The sequence below is a fragment of the Microcebus murinus genome, chromosome 19 (genome assembly GCF_040939455.1).
Source record: "Microcebus murinus isolate Inina chromosome 19, M.murinus_Inina_mat1.0, whole genome shotgun sequence".
Lineage (NCBI taxonomy): Eukaryota > Metazoa > Chordata > Mammalia > Primates > Cheirogaleidae > Microcebus > Microcebus murinus.
The window spans coordinates 50,892,787-50,914,028 of record NC_134122.1 but is presented as its reverse complement, the minus strand read 5'-3'; the positions used below and the strand labels follow the sequence as shown (position 1 = coordinate 50,914,028).

The window sequence follows — 21,242 nt, the reverse complement described above, 5'->3', positions numbered from 1 at the left end:
ACTTAACAGCTCAGTGATCCCCATTGGTCCATAACTGTTCTAAATATCTGTAATTTTCACAGGTTGCATTAATGTGCCAAAGAAAAGGATAAAATAAAGTGAAACTTTGGGACCTAAGCATCCACTGTGGCTAAGTGCCCGAACCAGTGGGTTATTTCAGTCAAGAGCCACCTGCAGTGCCCACCAAGTAACAGTTGATTCCTCACAGTTATTAAATTTAATCCGCACAAAACACTTGATATTATTACACTTCTTTTGCAGATGTGGAACTAGGCTTTGAAGGATTAAGCAGCTCATCAAGAGATAGCAATAAGTGTTAGCTGTTGGGTTTGAACCCAGATCTTCTAATACTACATGCAGTATTTGTTCTACTTTGGCATAGAAACCTATAGATCAAGAGTTGGCAAACTTTTCCTGTAAAGGGCCAGAGAGTACATATTTTAAAGCTTTGTAAGCTTTATGGTCTCTGTCGCAACTATTCACCTCTGCCCTTGTAGTGAGAAAACAGCCAGAGATAATACATAAATAAGAGTTTAATTGTGTTCCAATAAAGCTTCATTTCCAAACACAGGTGGTGGGCTTAATTTGGCCAGGGGCCATGATTTGCTGACCTTTGATATAGCTAAAACATACAAACAAATCACAAAGTGACTACGCTCTAAAGACTCTCCTTTTCTGACCTTCATTACTGCTCTGCTCACTCTACTGAACATGCAATAATTATGATTTCACTGTAAATTCATCTTCCAGTTCCTATCTATTCCTCAGTGCCAGCCTGCCTCTCCCTACCACCAATTCTAGTGTTGTGGTTAAACACTTTAAGGCAGTGATCAGTAACTTTTTTAACATCAGTACCAATTCAGAAAAAATAAGCTCTTCTCCCTACACTTGGTGAAAACAGCTTTATTCAATCTCAAAGTGTAAAAACAATGTATTCTTACAACTTTAGATTCCTTTAACAAATATTTTCAGAGTCATCTTTCTAATTTCCATTCCTAAATTTTATACAGTGCTTTAGGATTCAAAACATGTCTTCTAGAGGCCAGGCACAGTAGCTCATGCCTATAATCCCAGCACTTTCAGAGGCCAGGGTGGGAGGATGGCTTGAGGCCAGGATTCCAACCTTGACAACATAGTGAGACCTCATCTCTACAGAAAATTTAAAAAGAAATTAGCCAGGTGTGGTGGCACATGCCCATAGTCCCAACTATGTGGATGGCTAATACAGAAGGATTGCTTGAGCCCAAGAGTTTGAGGCTGCACTGAGCTATGATCATGCCACTGCTTTCCAGCCTGGGCAACAGAGCAAGACCCTGTCTCTAAAAACAAAAACAAACCAATAACATGTCTTCTAGTATATTATCTCATTTATCTTTGAAGCAAACTTTGAAATAGGGAGGATTATAGAGAAACCTATATTCAACAAAGGTTAAGTGACTCGCTCAAAGTCACAATTCCTTCTCTTCAACTTAACATTCAACAAGCAAGTACTGTGCTAGGTGCAGGTAATAAGATAATTAAAATCCCAATCCCTTGCCTTTCTCCCTTATCCTCTTTGTTAATCCCTGGCCTCCACTAAAACCTATGAGCCTAGATAAGCAATTCTGAAAAGATGCTTCTCCTAGTGGTGGTCCAGGTAGCTTTTTCCCCTTAAGGTCTCTGTTTTGTTAAAATGAAAGCTACATTTGAAATTAGATTAGAGACCTTTCTGAAAAGCCAAATAGGGAATGAAGCTCTCTTCTCTTGGGCTGCTCATCCACTGCTTTATGGAATTCTCTCCATGGACTCATCTACATCATTATAAATCATTTCTAAAAATTATTAGATTGTCTGGTCAATATAAAGTTAATTCTGGTTATTACATTCTGTTTACTACTTGTTCTGAAAGTTACTTTTATTTCCTCAAATAAATATAAATTCCTTACAGTCTTTCTATCCCCTTTGAAATGACATTATCTACTATATTCCTTTCATCCTTTTCATCCCTTTCTGCATATGGTCAGTCCTTGTGTCTACTGGCCTTTCTTCAACTAATTTTAAAGAAAGGATACTTTCTAACATGGGGTCTTTATCTGATCAATTGTGTTACTTGTTCATAGTTATTTCTTCAAGATCTGATCTTAATTCTTTCAGATCCTACTGGTTGGCTAATATGCACAGGGGTACAGCTGTCCTAATGTCTTCACTGAGCACATTTAGTAATTTTAGGGTATTTTTAGTTTCAGGGAAGGATCATTTTTAATTACAAAGAGTAGCTGTCACATAGATAGTCTTCTGAAAGAAACTTTCTTCGCCCTACTTACCTCTGCAATCAGATCATGTAGCTCTCCTTCACTGGGACAGCATCCTAATGACCTCATAATTGTTCCAATCTCTCTGGGAAAAAAACGTTGTCAATAGTTTTAGAATATAAACTCTGAAAAGGTAAGTGCTATATTTCTCTAAATTATTTCAGAGCATATGTATTATAACATAGCAACCAAATCACTCAGATATTGCCTCATGATTATAAAAGATTTCTGGGAAAAGAAAAAAGCAGGCAAGTGAACCAAAGACAGATGAAAGAAATGTTTTCAATGACTGGCAAATGCAAGCCCTGCCTGGGCCAAAATCAAAAAGTTTTAGAAAAGGAATAGAAAGGAGAGGTGGGGAGTAAAAAAAGAAATGTCAGCCACTGACCAGCTGATTTTAAATGTTGCTTAACTCTTTTGAACCTCAGATTTCACATCTGTAAAATGGGCATGATTGATGTCTACTCAGGGTTTTTTTGTTTGTTTGTTTTGTTTTTCTCTTTTTTTTTTTTCTCCTCACTTCCAATGGAAATACTCAGGGGTTTTGAGGTGAAGTTTACATTAGTATCACGGTGCTTTAAAAGCATGGCCTCTAGGGCGGGCGCGGTGGCTCACGCCTGTAATCCTAGCACTCTGGGAGGCTGAGGCGGGCGGATTGCTCAAGGTCAGGAGTTCAAAACCAGCCTGAGCGAGACCTCGTCTCTACCATAAAAATAGAAAGAAATTAATTGGCCAACTAATATATATAACATAAAAATCAGCCGGGCATGGTGGCTCGTGCCTGTAGTCCCAGCTACTCGGGAGGCTGAGGCAGGAGGATTGCTTGAGCCCAGGAGTTTGAGGTTGCTGTGAGCTAGGCTGACACCACAGCACTCACTCTAGCCTGGGCAACAAAGTGAGACTCTGTCTCAAAAAAAAATAAAAAATAAAAAAAAAAAAAAATAAAAGCATGGCCTCTAATGCCAAACTGGTAGGGTTCAAATCCCAGCTCTGTGACTAGCTACATTGGGCAGGTTAACCTACCTAATTCTGTGTACATAAGACTACCTGGTAGGAAACACTTACAACTGGACTGGGGGACACACTAAGAGTCAAATAAGAAGAGCTATAGTAATGTAAAGCATAATTCTTGGCAGAGTAGCCACTCAATAAATATTAGTTATTCAACTCGCCCTGCTCCCTAATAATGTAGTTCACTCCAACAAATAACCTAAAAGTATACATTCTATTCAATACACCCTGGATACTAAGACCAGGGATTTATAATAGATTATTAAATATTTCCATTCAAAATTATTAAAATTAAAGTTGTAATATTTGCATGTTAATTTAATTTCACAAAAATTCACTTAAGTAGAATATTTAATTATTTACCATTCTGGATAAGTTTACTAGAATTATGTTTATTCCCTATGAAAGCATTTTAAATAAGAATTTTTAAATTCTTCACTTAAAGAGGTTGCAGGATGAGTATCGACTTAAAAGAAAAGCCTAAAGTTAAGAACTGTGGAAAACAGGATTCTTACTTCTCATTTATTGATTTTCCTTCATCATAAATGAAGGTACAAAAAATATGTAATGTCTTCATGTCACCCATATTTCATACCTCCCTGAGTAGCTTAGACTTGACATTGTTTTTCATGACCATATCTCTTATTTAGGCAAGATCTGAACATGATAGTGTTACTATTAATAGAAACTAAAAACATTTTATAAGATTTTTTTACTTTCTCTCAAAAAGTCCCTAGAGGTATCCCATGAAATCGAATAACACCAATGTAGTAAATTCGTTATTATAACACCAGACTGGCTATTGTATACACTGGAAGAAATAATTAATGAGGCATGGACAAAAAGTATGATTTGATAAGTATTCATGGATTTATATCCTCCACAACATTCTAAGCCTTTTGGTATTCAAATCAGAAAACTGCTTAAACACCAGAATCAAAGAAACAGGGATAAAAGTTGTGTTAACATAACAAAAGGGAGAGCAGGAAAGGGAAGAAGGGAAGGAGGTATTTGCAAGCAAGAATTTTGAAGGAGAGTAGGACAAATATTGCATTCCTATGTGGGAGCTAAGAAGGGAGCTCTCATGGAGGTAGGGTAGATGGTGGCTACCAGAGGCTGGGAGGGAAGGAGGGGAGATGAAGAGAAGCTGGTCAATGAGTGTAAAATGCAGTCAGATAAAAGGAGCAGGTTCTCTTCAACAGTACCGTAGGGAAAGTATGGCTAACAATAATTTATGGTGTGCTTCAAAATAGCTAGAAGAGAAGAACTGTTATATTTTCAACACAAAGAAAAGATAAATGTCTGGGGTGACGGATACCCCAATTACCCTGACTTGATCTTTATATGTTGTATACCTGTATCAAAATAGCACATGTACTCCAAAAATATGTACAACTATGATATGGCAATAAAAAATATATTTAAAAAAGAATTTTGAAGGATGTGAGATGGGGAAAAGAGCAATTCTAGACCTGTGCTATCTAGTACAGTAACTATAAACTAACCATATCTGGCTATTAAGCATCTGAAATGGGATTAGTCTGAATCGAAGTGTGCAGTAAGTGTAAAAATACTCACTGATTCCAAAAACTTAATATGGAAAAAATGTAAATAGCTCATTAATAATTTAGAATATTGATTATATGTTGAAAGGATAATATTTTAGACATATTGGGTTAAATAATACATATTGTTAAAATTAATTTTACCTGGGTTGAATTAAGTTTAGCTTAAAGCTGCCTCCTTATATATTTTAAGTTCCACCTAAGGTTCTCCCTATGTACTGAATTGTAACTTGACTGTTACAATGGATTGTAACTGTGTAAACAGACTGTAACCTAGGCTTGTACCAATCGCAGTTTCAGCCAATCATAGGCGGCCAACTGTTCAAACTGTATTCAAATAAGGCAAATGCCAAGCTGTAATGAATCTAGCTGTTTCTGTACCTCATTTATGTTCTCTGTATATCACTTTCCTTTTTCCGTAAATATCTGACCATGTGGCAGCTTTGGAGTCACTCTGAACTTGTTGTGGTTCAGGGGCCTGCCCCATTCTCAAATCATTTTTTTTTTTTTTTTTTTTGAGACAGAGTCCCACCTTGTTGCCCAGGCTAGAGTGAGTGCCATGGCGTCAGCCTAGCTCACAGCAACCTCAAACTCCTGGGCTCGAGCAATCCTTCTGCCTCAGCCTCCCAAGTAGCTGGGACTACAGGCATGTGCCACCATGCCAGGCTAATTTTTTGTTCTATGTATTTTTAGTTGGCCAATTAATTTCTTTCTGTTTTTAGTAGAGATGGGGTCTTGCTCTTTGCTCAGGCTGGTTTTGAACTCCTGACCTTGAGTGATCCACCGGCCTTGGCCTCCCAGAGTGCTAGGATTATAGGCGTGAGCCACCGTGCCCAGCCTCAGATCATTTTTTGCTTAATTAAATTCTGTTAAATTTAATTTATCTAAAGTTTTTCTTTTAAAACCTATTCATAGGAAATAGATACCATCATGAGTCAGATTCTGAGAAGAGAGGCAGATAAAGAGAAAATTAGAATGACATGGTGCTCTGTCAGCAATATTAACTGCCTTGAGCCTCTCCAAGAAACCTGAAACAATATTTAAATTGTTTTTTAATGTTTTGGGGATATTGGATTATAGTTTTTCTCTAATGTTAATACTGGACCCAAGATAGCCATTTTGTATTTGGGTTATTTAAGTGCTGTATATGAGATTATAATACAAATTTCCATGCCTGATATTTGCTTAATACTTTATTTGCATAATATTTGGAAAGTACTTTCACATATGCCATCTTACTTTTCACAGCAGCCCTGTCCTAGTTACCTACATATTATTATTCCAATTCACAGGTAAATACACTGAAACTTAGAGAGGATAAATGACTTGCCCACAGTTGCACAGCTAGTAAGTGGAAGCACTAAAGTTAAAATGATGCCAGATCCCATTCATTCAACAAAACAAATATGAGTGCCTACTATGTGCCATAGAGCATGCTAGGTGCTAAGGATATAGTAATGAATAAGCTAAAAATTATCCTTGCACTCATGGAATTTATGATCTAAGAGAGAATGATGAACAAACGATTATAATAAAGGAGATAAATTGCAGGGGAGGTGGGCAGAGGATGGTAAAGGATGTCATGGGCACATGAAGAAGAGGCACTAAACTAGACTGGGATTATGGGGCCAGGGAAAGCTTCCATCGCAATTAACTTTTAAACTACTTAAAGCTTAAATAGACAAATGTTTCAAGCAGAGGAATAGCATATACAAAGGCCCTGCCGGTGAGTGGGATCATGAGACAGTAGGGGAATGGGATTTGATTGGACTCAGAAAGTAAAGAATGTAACTAATCTGTTACCTCAAATCTAATCGTGTAGTTCTTATCTGCATCCCTAGTGTGTGCTCTGGAAACAGGATAACGAAGAAACTTGCATATGAAGACTTCGCTTTCCTCTGTGTAGTACAAGGCAAGGTGCTCTGCTAACAGTGAATGGGAAAGGAGAAAAGAGAAGTCTTAGCTGTCTCCGGGCTCTCTCCACCGCTTACCATTGCCAGGGCTTGCCTCTCCAGGCACATATATGTCAAGATGGCAAGCCCCATCCTTGCTCTCACATTCTAAAACCTGCCCTTCCTCATGTGCCGGGTATTTTCTGTGCCCTCCGTTCCTCTCCATCTTGCAGTTTCCCCAAGGGACGAACCCCTACTGTTGCATCAGGCTCCCTTGCCTCAGGCTCCCTGCTGCACTTAACGCAAACATAGCTTTGCAGTCTTCCATTGCTGCATAACAAGCTGTCCAAAACCAAGTGGCCTATTCAACAATGATGTATTGTTTTTCATGATTCTGTGGGTTGACTGAGAGGTTCCTCATTGGTTTTGCCTAGGCTCACTCATGGAGTTATGTTTAGCAGTTAATTACCCTTATACAGTTGCTCAGTACTCTATAGTCAGCCCTTTAAAACTGCCATTATCACCATCCTGAACTCTGGGTCCCTTCACCTTCCATCCTGCCTGCTCTGTTAATCTATAACCCTGAACATCTTTAATTTTCATTTCCTTTCTTCCTTAAAGCACTGCTCTGGAAGAAAACAGTTAACAGAAAAAAACATGACCTACTACAAATTCATGCAATCCAATATCAAATATATCCTGGATGCAGCGTAACAATCCTTTCACTCATCTCCTGCTAATGATTGCCTAGCAGACTCCCCCCACAACAGCCATTCTGGATCATGTCTTGTCACAAGCTCCAAAACACTGACTCACTTCATCCCAGCAGAGTCCTTATCACCTACTTCAGATGCAAACTGCCTATCAGTGGGCACGATGATTAATCGTCATATCACCTTTATAGTCACTGACTTTGTACCACTTTAGAGTTATGTGCTCCCAGCCTTGGAGGAATAAAACGTGCTCTTCCTAAATCAAGCAAGCCCCTTAGATTTCCTTGGTTCCAGTCCTGGCTCTTGTTCTTAACATGCTTGCTTTTCCCTCTCAGCATCTTCATTCTTTTCTTTAGTAGCTGCTTTTGCCTTAAAATTTTTAGATATCTTCCTTATGTTGAGAAAAAAAAAATTGTTAGGTGCTTCACCACCCCCAACCATTCTATTCCCCTGCTTCCTTTCACTAATCACAATACCTTTCTTCCAAATTACTTGTATTGTAACTGGATAAGTTACAAGATACGGAAAATTCCATTTTCCACTCATCCACCATAGGCCTAACCCCTTTGCAGAATCCTGCCGTCACTAACTCTCCACTAGTCAACGAATCAGTCCATGTCTCCCTCTCAACCCCTCCTTTCCTTCCTCATCTCCATCTCCCTCTCTTCCTCCTATAACCCCCTCACTGCCCCCTACTCCATACCCCTGCTTGCAAGATGATCTCTATGGTTTAAAATATTACAGAAGGCTAGGGAATAAGCAGACAAAAAGAATATCAGTGGTCACCCTAATAAGAGTACTTGCAGAGGAGAGGAGAGGAAAAACCCCAAAGTTCCAGTGGTAAGAAAATTTAAATCACAAGTATAGAATACACCATTTAGGAATATGGCTTATAAAAAGTATACACATCATAGCCAAGAGCTAATAGTTACATAGCACTTACTACATGCTAGGCACCATTCTAGCACAGTACATATATTAACTCATTGAATCCTCACAACAACCGATGAGGCAGTATTACTATTATCCCCATTTTACAGATGAGAAAACTAAAGCCCAAAGATGTTAAATAACTTGCCCAGGATCCCATGTAGTCAATATATTTTAAAAGATGACTTCCTCAGGACTAGGGAAATCTAAAGTAAGAGCTGGGAAGAAGTCTGACAAGAGGAATGAATAGGAAATGAGGATGAGTGGCTGGACGTAGTGGCTCACACCTATAATCCCTGTGCTTTGGGAGGCCAAGGCAGGAGGATCACTTGAGGCCAGCCTGGGCAACAGAGAGAGAAAAAAAAATTAGCCAGACGTGGTGGTATGCACCCATAGTCCCAGATGGTTGGGAGGCTGAGGCAGGAGGAAGGCTTGAGCCTAGGCTACAGTGAGCTATGATCTTACCACCACAGTCTAGCCGGGGGAACAGAGCGAAACACTGCCTAAGAAAAAGAAAATGGAGATGAGAACAGAAACAAAGTTGCTCACAATGTGAGGAAAGTAGATTAATCAGCTCTCTGCCTTGGGAAAGGACATCTCCTCTAAGGCTTCTAAGAATAAATAGTCCTCACATGTCTCATATCCCTTATAACATTATCATGATCTGTGTGGATGTGAAAAAAACATCTTCTGGCTATCAGGTTAGTATTAGTAGAATATAGTTCTGTAATGTTTTATTATGTGCACCAGGCTTATTTTAAAGTGCTTTAAATATTCTTATTCACTTATTCCTCACAAAAGCTCTGTGTGATAGGTACTATTATTTTACAGATGAGAAAAACTAAACCACAGAGGCTGCTCACGCCTGTAATCCTAGCACTCTGGGAGGCCGAGGCGGGCGGATTGCTCGAGGTCAGGAGTTGGAAAAGAGCCTGAGCAAGAGCGAGACCCCGTCTCTACTATAAATAGAAAAAAAATTAATTGGCCAACTAATATATATAGAAAAAATTAGCCGGGCATGGTGGCGCATGCCTGTAGTCCCAGCTACTCGGGAGGCTGAGGCAGGAGGATCGCTTGAGCCCAGGAGTTTGAGGTTGCTGTGAGCGAGGCTGATGCCATAGCACTCACTCTAGCCTGGGCAACAAAGTGAGACTCTGTCTCAAAAAAACCTAAACCACATAAATGTTAAGAAGTTTTTCCAAAACCATAACACTAATAAATAGCAGAAATGGGATTCAAACACACACATTCTAGAATCCATGCTACTAACCACTGCAACTGTTGAGTGTCACAAATCTCAATCGGGCACTTACTTAGACTTAAAGGAGAACTTCTTGACTGTAACAAGGTGCCTCCAAAGAAAGCTGTGGATATTCCACACCATGGGAGCTTTGAAGACAGACTCAGGAGTCACAAACTGATTACTCAACGGGCAAATATGGCCCCCAGATAATGTTTTGTTTAATCTAGGGCATACATACAGGCATGAGTACTGTCCTGTACTCTCTCTGATTCACACATTTATATTACAGGCTAGTCCCCATAAGAATTTGTGTTTATCACTCCTGTAAAATACGAGTTTTGTGCCACTTAGGAATTTACCTGCAAGAAGAAGGGGAATGAGCCAAATGACATCTTAACCCAAGTGTTCTGACTCTTTAAGATTATTTTTAAGAACACACATAGACACTAAACCTGTGGCTTATATAAAAGAATGTTCTTATTTTTAGAAGATCCACACTGTGCCAGGCACAGTGGTGTGCATCTGTAGTCCCAGCTAATGGGGAAGTGGAGATGAGAGGATCACTGGGGCCCAGGAGTTTGAGTCCAGACTGGGCAACATGGTAAGACCCTGTCTCTAAAAAAAAAGAAAGAAGATCCACACTAGAGCATTTGAGTAAAAGGTTACAATGTTTATAAGCTTACTATCAAATAGTCCAGCAAAATGGAGATGATGATGATAATAATAATAAAATATATAAATATGTATGTGTGTGCATTATATATATGGAGAGACAGAGACAGAGAAAAAGGGAAGGAGGGAGAGAGAGAGAGAGAGAGAGAGAGCAAGCAAAAGCCAAATAGCAAATTATTAATAATTGGTGAATCTAGGTAAAAGCAGACAGGAGTTCAGTATACCACTCTTACAATTTATAAGTTTGAAATTTTATTTATTTATTTATTTATTTATTTATTTTTTTGAGACAGAGTCTCACTTTGTTGCCTAGGCTAGAGTGAGTGCCGTGGCATCAGCCTAGCTCACAGCAACCTCAAACTCCTGGGCTCAAGCAATCCACCTGCCTCAGCCTCCCAGAGTGCTAGGATTACAGGCATGACCCACCGCGCCTGGCCAAAAGTTTTCTAAAGTTTAATAATTGCTTATTTTTGTCAAGTTTTTGGGATAGAGAGAAAAGACATAAATTCATTTGCATACAGTAACGTGCTGGTTATCAAGTGGCTTCTCAAAGGGGAAAAAGCTCTGATTTGTAGTATTTGTTGATTTCCACTGTGTAAGTACATCCCCGATGGCCAATTTCAAGCCACCAACTACCAGTTAAGGTCAGTAAAGGTGGAGTCTGGAAGAGATGCACGACAGATGACATCATCGGGTATATCTGCCAACATACACTAGACATAAATAACCTCAAGAGTATAAATAAGAGTAAAATGTAATAAAGTAATTAGGAAATGATAAATTTTGAATATTTTTTACCTTTTTTTCACTGTTAATAAAAACATTTATTTTACATTTCATACAGAATAACCTGAAAAAAATATGGAATGGTCCACAAGTTTATGTGTCAACCTTGTGCAGGGGCCATGATAATTTTCTCTATGTTGCTCTGGTTTCAGTATAAGTGCTGCTGAAGAAAGCACCTTTGTTTTTTATAAAATTCAATTCAGTTTATATGATTTATTTCTTAATATAAACTAGGTTTTAACAATGGCTGTAGAATTCCTGGAAATTTAACAATCAGCTCTTGTGAGCTAGTACAAGTCAGCACAAGCTGGCTATAGCACACCACTGATATTGTGAGTCACAATCACTCCATTCAGACAGTTAAAGTAGCCTCTCCCAGGTTGAATCTATACAGGTTCATCTCTTCAACAACCAGAGTGGTTAGGACCAACTCACTTAGTATTCTACCATGCATACAAAACAGAAATTGAATATAACTTTTGTAAAAAAAAAAAAAAAAAAAAAACAATAATAACAAACTTTTTTTCTTTTGGAAAATTATTTTCTTCCTTTTAAATCAATTTAATGAAATTTTTTAAAAATTGCCAACTCCTCAATTTTGGTAGGGTTTTCAGAGAAAATGAAAATCAACTGTTTCATATAAAATCTTTAAAATATGCAGAGACATTTCATTTATTTTGTCAAAGTAGATGTCATATTGATAAGAACTACAAAGTAACTCTAAAAGCCATTATGGTTTAAGTATAAGAATTTGTTTCTGAGCAGGGCGTGGTGGCTCACACCTATAATCCTAGCACTCTGGGAGGCTGATAGCACTCTGGGAGGCTGAGACGGGAGGATTGCTCAAGGTCAGGAGTTCAAAACCAGCCTGAGCAAGAGCGAGACCCCATCTCTACTATAAATAGAAAGAATTAATCGGCCAGGTAAAAATATATAGAAAAAATTAGCCAGCCATGGTGGCACATACCCGTAGTCCCAGCTACTCAGGAGGCTGAGGCAGAAGGATTGCTTGAGCCCAGGAGTTTGAGGTGGCTGTGAGCTAGGCTGATGCCACGGCACTCTAGCCTGGGCAACAGAGTGAGACTCTGTCTCAAAAAAAAAAAAAAGAATTTGTTTCTGCACCTGCACCATATATGGAATAGTGGATATGGGTGTACAATTATTTCTGAACAAATGAGTCACAGTAAGGTAGCCCAACAGTGGCATCATCATTTAATTATATACAGCATTTGGACCACTTAAAATGTTTGACAGGGTGAAGACTGGTTCTTCACAGGTTGGTATTCAGTAGGTGTAGTATCACGTTCCTGACACAAGGTGGAGCCAGTGCCATTGAGCTAGGCTAGAGCTAGGCTGTGAGCCTTCAGTTTAAGGGCAGTCTAAGGTCAAAACATCCCAAAGTAAAGATCTGATTCAGGACATTTGATCCAATTCCAAGAAACAAAAGAATAGTTAAAATATAATAGGTCTTTGTTTTTGCTTCTGTTTATGTGGTAAATCACAATTTATTGATTTATGTGCACATCCCTGCATCCCTGGAATGAAGCCCACTTGGTCCTGGTGGATTATTTTTTTGATGTGCTGTTGAATTCAGTTTGCTAGTATTTTATTTTTTTTATTTATGTATTTATTTATGTATTTATTTATTTATTTATTTATTTATTTATTTTGAGACAGAGTCTCACTTTGTTGCCCAGGCTAGAGTGAGTGCCGTGGTGTCAGCCTAGCTCACAGCAATCTCAAACTCCTGGGCTCAAGCAATCCTTCTGCCTCAGCCTCCCGAATAGCTGGGACCATAGGCATGTGCCACCATGCTCGGCTAATTTTTTCTATATATATCAGTTGGCCAATTAATTTCTTTCTATTTATAGTAGAGACAGGGTCTCGCTCTTGCTCAGACTGGTTTCGAACTCCTGAACTCAAGCAATCCGCCCGCCTTGGCCTCCCAGAGTGCTAGGATTACAGGCATGAGCCACCACGCCTGGCCTGCTAGTATCTTAGTAAGTATTTTTGCCTCTATATTCATAAAGGATATTGGTCTGTAGTTTTCTTTTTTCTTTTTTTGTTGTGTCCTTTCCTGGCTTTGGTGTCAGGGTGATACTGGCTTTGTAGAATGAATTGGGGAGGATTCTCTCCTTCTCAATGTTATGAAATAGTTTCTGCAGTATGTGTACCAGCTCTTCTTTGTAGGTCTGGTAAAATTCAGCTGTGAATCCATCTGTTCTGGAGCTTTTTTCTATTGGAAGATTTTTTTTATTACTGCTTCAATCTCATTGCTCTTTACTGGTCTGTTCCAGAGTTCTATTTCTTCCTGATTTTAGTCTTGGGAAGGTTGTGTATCTCCAGAAATTTGTCCATTTCCTCTACATTTTCGAGTTTATGTGCACAGAGATTTTCATAGTATTCACAGATGATATTTTGTATTTCTGCGGTATCAGTTGTAAAATCTCCCTTTTCATTTCTGATTGAGCTTATGAAATTCTAGGCTGGCAGTTGTTCTGTTTAAGAAAACTGATAATGGGGCCCCAATCCCTTCTGGCTTGTAAGGTCTCAATTAAGAAGTCTGCAGTTAGCCTGGTGGGTTTTCGTTTGTAAGTAACTTGATATTTTCACCTCACAGCTCACAGGAGTTCCTCCTTCATGTTGACTTTGTTCAGTTTGATGACATGTCTTGGTGATTGTCTCTTTACAATGATTCCTCTAGGTATTTGTTGAGCTTCTTGTACCTGGATGTCTAAATCTCTAGCAAGACCACAGAAGTTTTCCTCAACTATTCCCTCAAATAAATTTTCTAGCCCTTGTGTGGTTTCTTCTTCACCCTCAGAGATGCCTATGATTCTTATATTTGGGAGTTTTATATAATCCTGTACTTCTTATAGGCTTTGTTCATTCCTCTTAATTCTCTGTTCTTTATTTTTAACTGACTGAGTTAATTCCAAAGAGTTGTTTTCAAGCTCTGAGATTCTTTCTTCTGCCTAGTCTATTCTTATAACTTTCCACTGTTTTATATTTCCTTAAATGAATTTTTCATTTCCAGAAGTTCTATTTGTTTTTGTTTTTAATATGTTGATCTCATTAGTAAATTTTTCATCCATTTCCTGGATTATTTTTCTGGTTTGAGTTGACTTTCCATTTTCTCTTGGATTTCATTGAACTTCCTTACAATCCATATTTGGTATTCTTTATCTGTCATTTCGGTAATTCATTTTGATTGGTATCCATTGCTGGAGAGCTGGTGTTCCCTTTTAGGGGGGTCCTTTCACTCTGATTTTTCATACTTATGGAGTGCTTTCACTAATTCCTTCTCATCTGGAGCAGCTGTCACTCTTGTTTTTGGATTTTCTTTTGTTTAGATGGGGCTTCCCACACACATACTCCTATGATTGTGTCTGAAGCATTTGTTGGGTAAGAACCTTTGGCTTTGCTTGTGGGTGCTTTGATGGTATTCTAGGTTCTGGATAGATGCCTTGATAATAGATATTCTTAGTGTGGTGGTTTTCTCAGTTGCTAGTTGTTTATAGGCTGTAGCAGTGTTAAGCTATGTATGTGGGCATATTCTTAAAAATATATCGTAGTGAAGCTGGGCACAGTGATCCCAGTTCCTTGGGAGGTTAAGGCTGGAGGATGTCTTGAGCCCAGAAGTTCAGCCTGGGCAATGTACCAAAACCCCAAGTCTCTTTAAAAAAAATCTCTGAATGCCAGAAAGTAAAAATAGAGTGAAAAGACGCATGACATACATATCAAAGACTAAGGCTAATAACTTTAATATATAAGGAAATAAATAATTCAATGGGAAAAACAGGGAAAGGTCATGAATTGTCAGTTCAAATGAAACACAAATAGGTTTTAGAGATATGAAAGATGTTCATAATTCAAACAATAAAAATTAACACTGAGTTTCTGGTTTTCAAATATCAAATTAGGAAAAACCCTAAAGTTTATAATTAAACTTTATTTAAGAAAGACTGAGGATTAAAAATTTTGTTACCTTCAAGAAAATTTTACGATTTATATAGCAAAAGAAATTTAAGAGTTCAACTTTCATAAATTAAAGATTCTTTGAAACCTTAAAAAAAAAGAAAAGAAAGACTGAGGAAACAGGTACTCTCCTATAATGAGAGAGACTATATTGTCAAGATAGCAACATCTCCCAAAAATATTCATGCACTTTGACATATTTCCAAGAATTTATCCTAGAGAAAAATTTTCACTTTTGCAAAATGACATGCATACTAAGATATTCTCTGCAGCGTGGACTATAATAGCAAAAACCTAGAAACAACCTTAATGTCCATCAGCAGATGAATTCAATATATTATTGTTCATCCACACAATGAAATGAGTGAAATTAGGAAAATCTTTATACACTAAAGAATAATCACCAAGATACATTGATTAGTGAAAAAAGAAGACTGTAGAACAGTTTATATAGTATCTCACCGCTTGTGTTAAAAATACACACATATCTTACAACTCAACAAGGAAACAAACAAACTGATTTTAAAAACAAGCAAAGACTAAAGTAGACATTTCTCCAAAAAAGATGTATAAATGGCCAATAAGTACATGAAAAGATGCTCAACAGTACTAATCATAAGGGAATTCAAATCAAAACCCCAATGAGACACCAATTTGCACCCATTAGTGTAGCTATTATAAAAACAACAACATGGCCTGAGCAACATAGCAAGACCCTGTCTCTATAAAAAATAGAAAAATTAGCCAAGTGTGGTGGCACACACCTGGAGTCTCAGCTACTTAGGAGGCTGAGGCAGAAGGATCACTTGAGCCCAGGAGTTTGAGGTTGCAGTTAGCTGTGTTAACACCACTACACACTAGCCCAGGCAACAGAGCAAGAGCCTGTCTCAAAAAAGAAAAGAAAGAAAGAAAGAAAAAATTCTTACTGTATATATACAATATAATGTTGCCTATACAGATTAAAGAGAGGAAAGGTAAGTCTGAATTATATAATTCAAGTATATAAAGTGGAATAATTATAATAGCTAATATTGTTCTAAGCTTGAAATCCCAAGCTAATTTGTTCCAAGGTAATATGGTACTTTAAAGAGCTTTAAAAATGTCCACTGACAAAAGTGGCTCTCAAACATCTTGGTCTCAGAATTTCTTTTACACTCTTGAAAATTATCAAGGCCCTCAAAGAGCTTTTGTTTATATGAGTTATATGGATCTGTATTTATCGTATTAGAAATTAAACTTTAACATAATTTTATTGAAAATAACTATATTTTCTAAAACAAAAAATAAATTTAGAAGAATGACATTGTTTGACATATTTACAAATGTCTGTAGTTTTTGACTTAGCAGAAGACAGCTGAATTCTCATTTCTAGTTCTGCCTTCAATGTGTTGTAATATTGCACATCATGCAGACTTTGAAAAACTCCAATATACACTCCTAGAAAAAATGAGAACAAAAATAGCCAGTACCATCTTAGATTTACTATGAAAATAGGCCAGGCACAGTGGCTGATGCCCAGCACTCTGGGAGGCCAAGGCACGATGACTGTTTGAGACCAGGAGTTTGAGACCAGCTTGAGCAAGAGCAAGACCCCATCTCTACAAAAAATAGAAAAATTAGCTGGGCATGGTGCTGCACACCTGTAGTCCCAGTTACTTGGGAGGCTGAGGCAGGGGAATCCTTTGAGGCCAGAAGTTCCAGGTTGAAGTGAGCTATGATGAGGCTACTGCACTGCAGCCCGAGACAGAATAAGACTCTGGGAAGGAAAGAAGAAATGGAGGAAGGAAAGAAGAGATAAAGGAGGGAGAGGGAAGAGGGGCAGAGAGGGGAGAGGAGACGAGACAAGAAAGAAAATAGTTTTGACTTGACAGATCCCCTAAAAAGGTCTTGGGGACACACTGGGGTCTTTAAATCACACTTTGAGAACTACTTACAACCAATCTGATGAGGCAAATGTAAAAATGGAGGCACAAAGAGAAGAAATAAGTTATTCAGAGTCAAAGAGCTGGGATGGGAACCCAGGAAGTCTGACTCCAGACCTCAGGCCTACTCCTCAGAGGTCCGAGGAAAACAGGAGCCCATCTCATGTTTCAGATGGTGGTGTGCAACCTATGGGTGGTTGCCCAGCAGCCACGATACCAGACCTCCCCTCTACCTAATGTGATAAAATTTCAAATTAAATCTTTCAACTTGTGCAAAACAGAGATATGGGGAAGGGAGAATAGGTTGAGACCTAGACCTCTAAGGGGCTCTACAAGGGAAGTAACACCATACCTCCACCTGCAAGATAAAGCACACTGGGGAGGAGCAGCCAATGCCTTGGAGCCTCTCACCAAACAGCTCTCTTCCCTGCCCACACATGCCATTGTGTACCTCTCTGGCACACTCACTCCATTGAAAGACACTTCTTTGCACCACTCAACCTTTTGTTTTTTCCTTTTGAGTTGACACATAATATAACTGTACATATTTATGGGATCCAGAGTGATATTTCAATACATGTATATTATCAAATCAGGGTAATTAGCATATCCATCACCACACACATTCATCATTTCTTTGTGTTATGAACATTCAAAATCCTCTCTTCTAGCTTTTTGAAAATATGCAGTAAATTATAGTTAACCGTATTCACCCTATAGTGCTACAGAATGCCAGAACTCATTCCTATCTAGTTGTATTAATAATTTTATATCTGTTAATTAACCTTTCCCCATCCTCCCTTCCCCCTCCTACCCTTCCCAGCCTCTAATACCCACAATTCTATTCTCTATTTCCATGAGCTCAAATTCTTTTTAGCTCCCACATGTGAGTGAGAACATGAGGCATTTATCTTTCTGTGCCTGACTTATTTCACTCATTGTCATGTCCTGCAGGCTTATCCATGTCGCCATGAATGACAGGATTTCATTCTTTTTTATGTACACCACTCAGTCTTGTCTTTTTTTTTAGACAGAGTCTCACTCTCACTCTGTTGCCCAGGCTAGAGTGCCGTGGCGTCAGCCTAGCTCACAGCAACCTCAAACTCCTGGGCTCAAGCGATCTTACTGCCTCAGCCTCCTGAGTAGCTGGGACTACAGGCATGCACCACCATGCCCAGCTAATTTTTTCTATATATTTTTAGTTGGCCAATTAATTTGTTTCTATTTTTAGTAGAAACGGGGTCTCACTCTTGCTCAGGCTGGTCTCGAACTCCTGACCTTGAGTGATCTGCCCGCCTCGGCCTCCCAGAGTGCTGTCAGATATTAAAGCATTTTATAAACTGATAGCAGTTAATACAGTGTTAAACTAGTATAAGATGGAAAGGTAAAGCAATACATCATAATACAACCCTGATTAGATTGTTATATAAAACATAACGTACTATAAAGAAAGCCTAACTATTCAAAAAATAAATAAATAAACTGTTTAGTAATTTGGGGGAAAAAAGTCTATTTAGACATTTACTTTTAATAATAAACCAAAGTAAATTCCAGATACAATAACCTCTTTTGGCCAGGCATGGTGGCTCACGCCTGTAATCCTAGCCTTCTGGGAGGCCAAGGCTGGTGGATTGCTCAAGGTCAGGAGTACGAAACCAGCCTGAGCAAGAGCGAGACCCTGTCTCTACTAAAAAAGAAAAATAGAAAGAAAATTAATTGGCCAACTGATATATATAGAAAAAATTAGCCGGGCATGGTGGTGCATGCTTGTAGTCCCATCTACTCAGGAGGCTGAGGCATCAGGATTGCTTGAGCCCAGGAGTTTGAGGTTGCTGTGAGATAGGCTGATGCCACGGCACTCTAGCCCAGGCAACAGAGTGAGACTCTGTCTAAAAAAAATAAATAAATAACTGCTTTTACAAACGGAGACAGAGCTGAGGCTGGGAAAAGCAGGAACAGCCCTCACTCACTATGTTCAGAGGGCCTCCCCTGGAAACACGGGTACACAGTCTGCCCCTAAAAAAGAAATTCATTTGAGTTACACCTTTGCTGCTAACCTACTGTACAATCTTGGGCAAATGCTTTCACTTCTCTGTCCTTAATTTCCAATTTCTAGAGTGGATGGCAACGATATCAGCAGCTTGAGAACACTCATAACCTTTAAAGTGCTATCTATACAAATTAATATACAGAATACAGATTTAAAAATCACATTCGTCCATGTTGCTACTCCTCAAAAATGCTTAGCATCAATATTTTAATGTTAAAAATAATGCTAATTTTCTCAGTAACCATATTTATTTAATAAAGTAGACCATTTAAGTTGTAAAAACATACACTTTCCCTCAGGGCCTAAGTGAAGTTATTTTAATTTTGAATGGAAAAAAGATGCAGCCCATAAACATGTTTATTTTCCCCCAATTGGCCCTTTTACCAAAAAAGGCCTGGCATCACTGCTCTAAGGGATTTGGGAGATTTTCTTTTCACTGCTACGGTCAGGAAGCCTAAAGGCAGAAGATGTCCTTGAAAAATTGGGGTGAGGAGGGTGGGGAGTAGCACAACAAAAGATTTGGAATTAGAAAAACCCAGATAGGACTTGGAGGGAACTATTTACCTTCCCCTTATCTCCAGAAACTAGAGATGCCAACACATAGTACACACATAAGATTAAAATGAGGTAGCAAACACAGGGCCAGAGTGCCCAACCAAAGGTAGTTTGTCAGATAGTGAGCCTTAAGTAAATGATGGTTGCTTTTTCTCTGTCTCCTCCTCTCTCATAAAGCCACACTTTACCTCACTTCTCTAATAATACTTCTCCCTCCTGCCCCGGGAGAAACCACCCTTCAATGAGAAGTCTGAGGTCAAGGCACTTGCCCTTCATATTTTTTTTTCTTTTTCTTGTTACTATTCCCACTTTACAGATGACACTCATATATTTAGTCATTCAAATTCCAGGCCAGAGCTGCATGCTCTGCACCTGCTCCCAGACCTTATCACCACCACCCCCACCCCACCCACCCATTTTCCTGCTAGGATACTCACAGTGAGGCTTCCTGCTCCATACAGTGTCGCTCCCACTGTATGCAACGTGACCAGAGCCGCCTGGAGCTGAACAGCGCTGCCGCTGGGCATGTCGCCCTCACTCTTCCTTGGCAAAGGCTGAGCCAAGGCTCACATAAGGCATACTACAATGAAGGCGCTGGAAAGATGGACTTAACCCCACTGTCCTTAACCACTGCAGTACGGCCCATAAACACAGTTGGGGTATACAACAAAATTTTACAAGGTGTGATTAATACTATAAGGTAATAAAACCAATTGTACTTATCAGTCTTGTACCTTCAGGTGTGAGGAACTAAGGAATACATATGTTAATAGTTACAAATTGTCATAAATAAAATCTCTTATTGTTCATTCAGTTTTGCTCAAGTTTAAAGCATTTAGTCCCCTGACTAGTGTGGAAGTGATGGTACTGGTTTATAAGCATCAAACAATTCCTTTCCAGTACCATTTCTTTCTCTTTTTTTTTTTTAAGAGATGGAGTCTTGCTATATTACCCAGGTTAGCCTCAAACTCCTGGGCTCAAGTGATCTTCCCACCTCAGCCTCCTGAGTAGCTGGGACTACAAGCATGTTTCACCATGCCTGGCTTCCATTACCAGTTTTAAATCACTTCCCACTGCTTTGCTGACCTCTGTACTAGATACTAAGTCTCGAGATTGTAATCCCATCAAATAATATTCATTTAGCCTGGTCTCCTAGAAGATGGTTTCATTTCTTTGATCTGTGTGGCACAGATCCTACAATTCCTATAGACTCTAATCTCCTCTACCTTTTGCCTTTTTTTTTTTTAAGTCTCAAGCTATTCTTTGTCTCTTGTCCTCCATTACAGATCTACCAGTATTCATGTCTTTCTCTCATCTTTTTATCTTCTTCTGTTTGGGTTCTTTTTGCTATTTTATTGGGGGAGTGTACCATTGTTTAAGCATTATTAATCATTCTTTGTAATACCCCATTCATGACTTGATAAAACATATTTATGTATTTTAAAATGCAAACTCTATTCATTCACTCGACAAATATTTACTAAATGCCAACTATGTGCCAAGCACTAAAACTACAGTAGAGTTCTTCTCACTCACAGAGTTTACAATCTATAGGTCGGAATGGCCAATACAAATACAGTATATTCTTTCCACCAAGCTATGAAGAATAAGAAACAGTATTTATCTGAAGCAAT

The 21,242-nt window shown here is 38.7% G+C and overlaps 1 protein-coding gene and 1 non-coding gene across 3 annotated transcripts in view; both read right to left on the bottom strand.

Moving 5' to 3' along the window:
• Positions 1-21,242, bottom strand: part of DRC8 (dynein regulatory complex subunit 8) — a 74,626-nt gene that overhangs the window by 28,807 nt on the left and 24,577 nt on the right. The window contains exons 4-5 of one of the 2 annotated variants that reach the window (XM_075995535.1): positions 6,671-6,789; positions 2,304-2,376 (exon numbers count right to left, since the gene is read on the bottom strand). In XM_075995535.1, the coding sequence (XP_075851650.1) occupies positions 2,304-2,376; positions 6,671-6,702 (105 nt within the window). In that variant the 5' untranslated portion in view covers positions 6,703-6,789. The remainder of the gene's footprint in view (positions 1-2,303; positions 2,377-6,670; positions 6,790-21,242) is intronic. The other variant, XM_075995534.1, reaches the window with a different exon arrangement.
• Positions 11,173-11,279, bottom strand: LOC142862475 (U6 spliceosomal RNA). Its single transcript, XR_012913568.1, has one exon. It is a non-coding gene; the product is annotated as a U6 spliceosomal RNA (small nuclear RNA).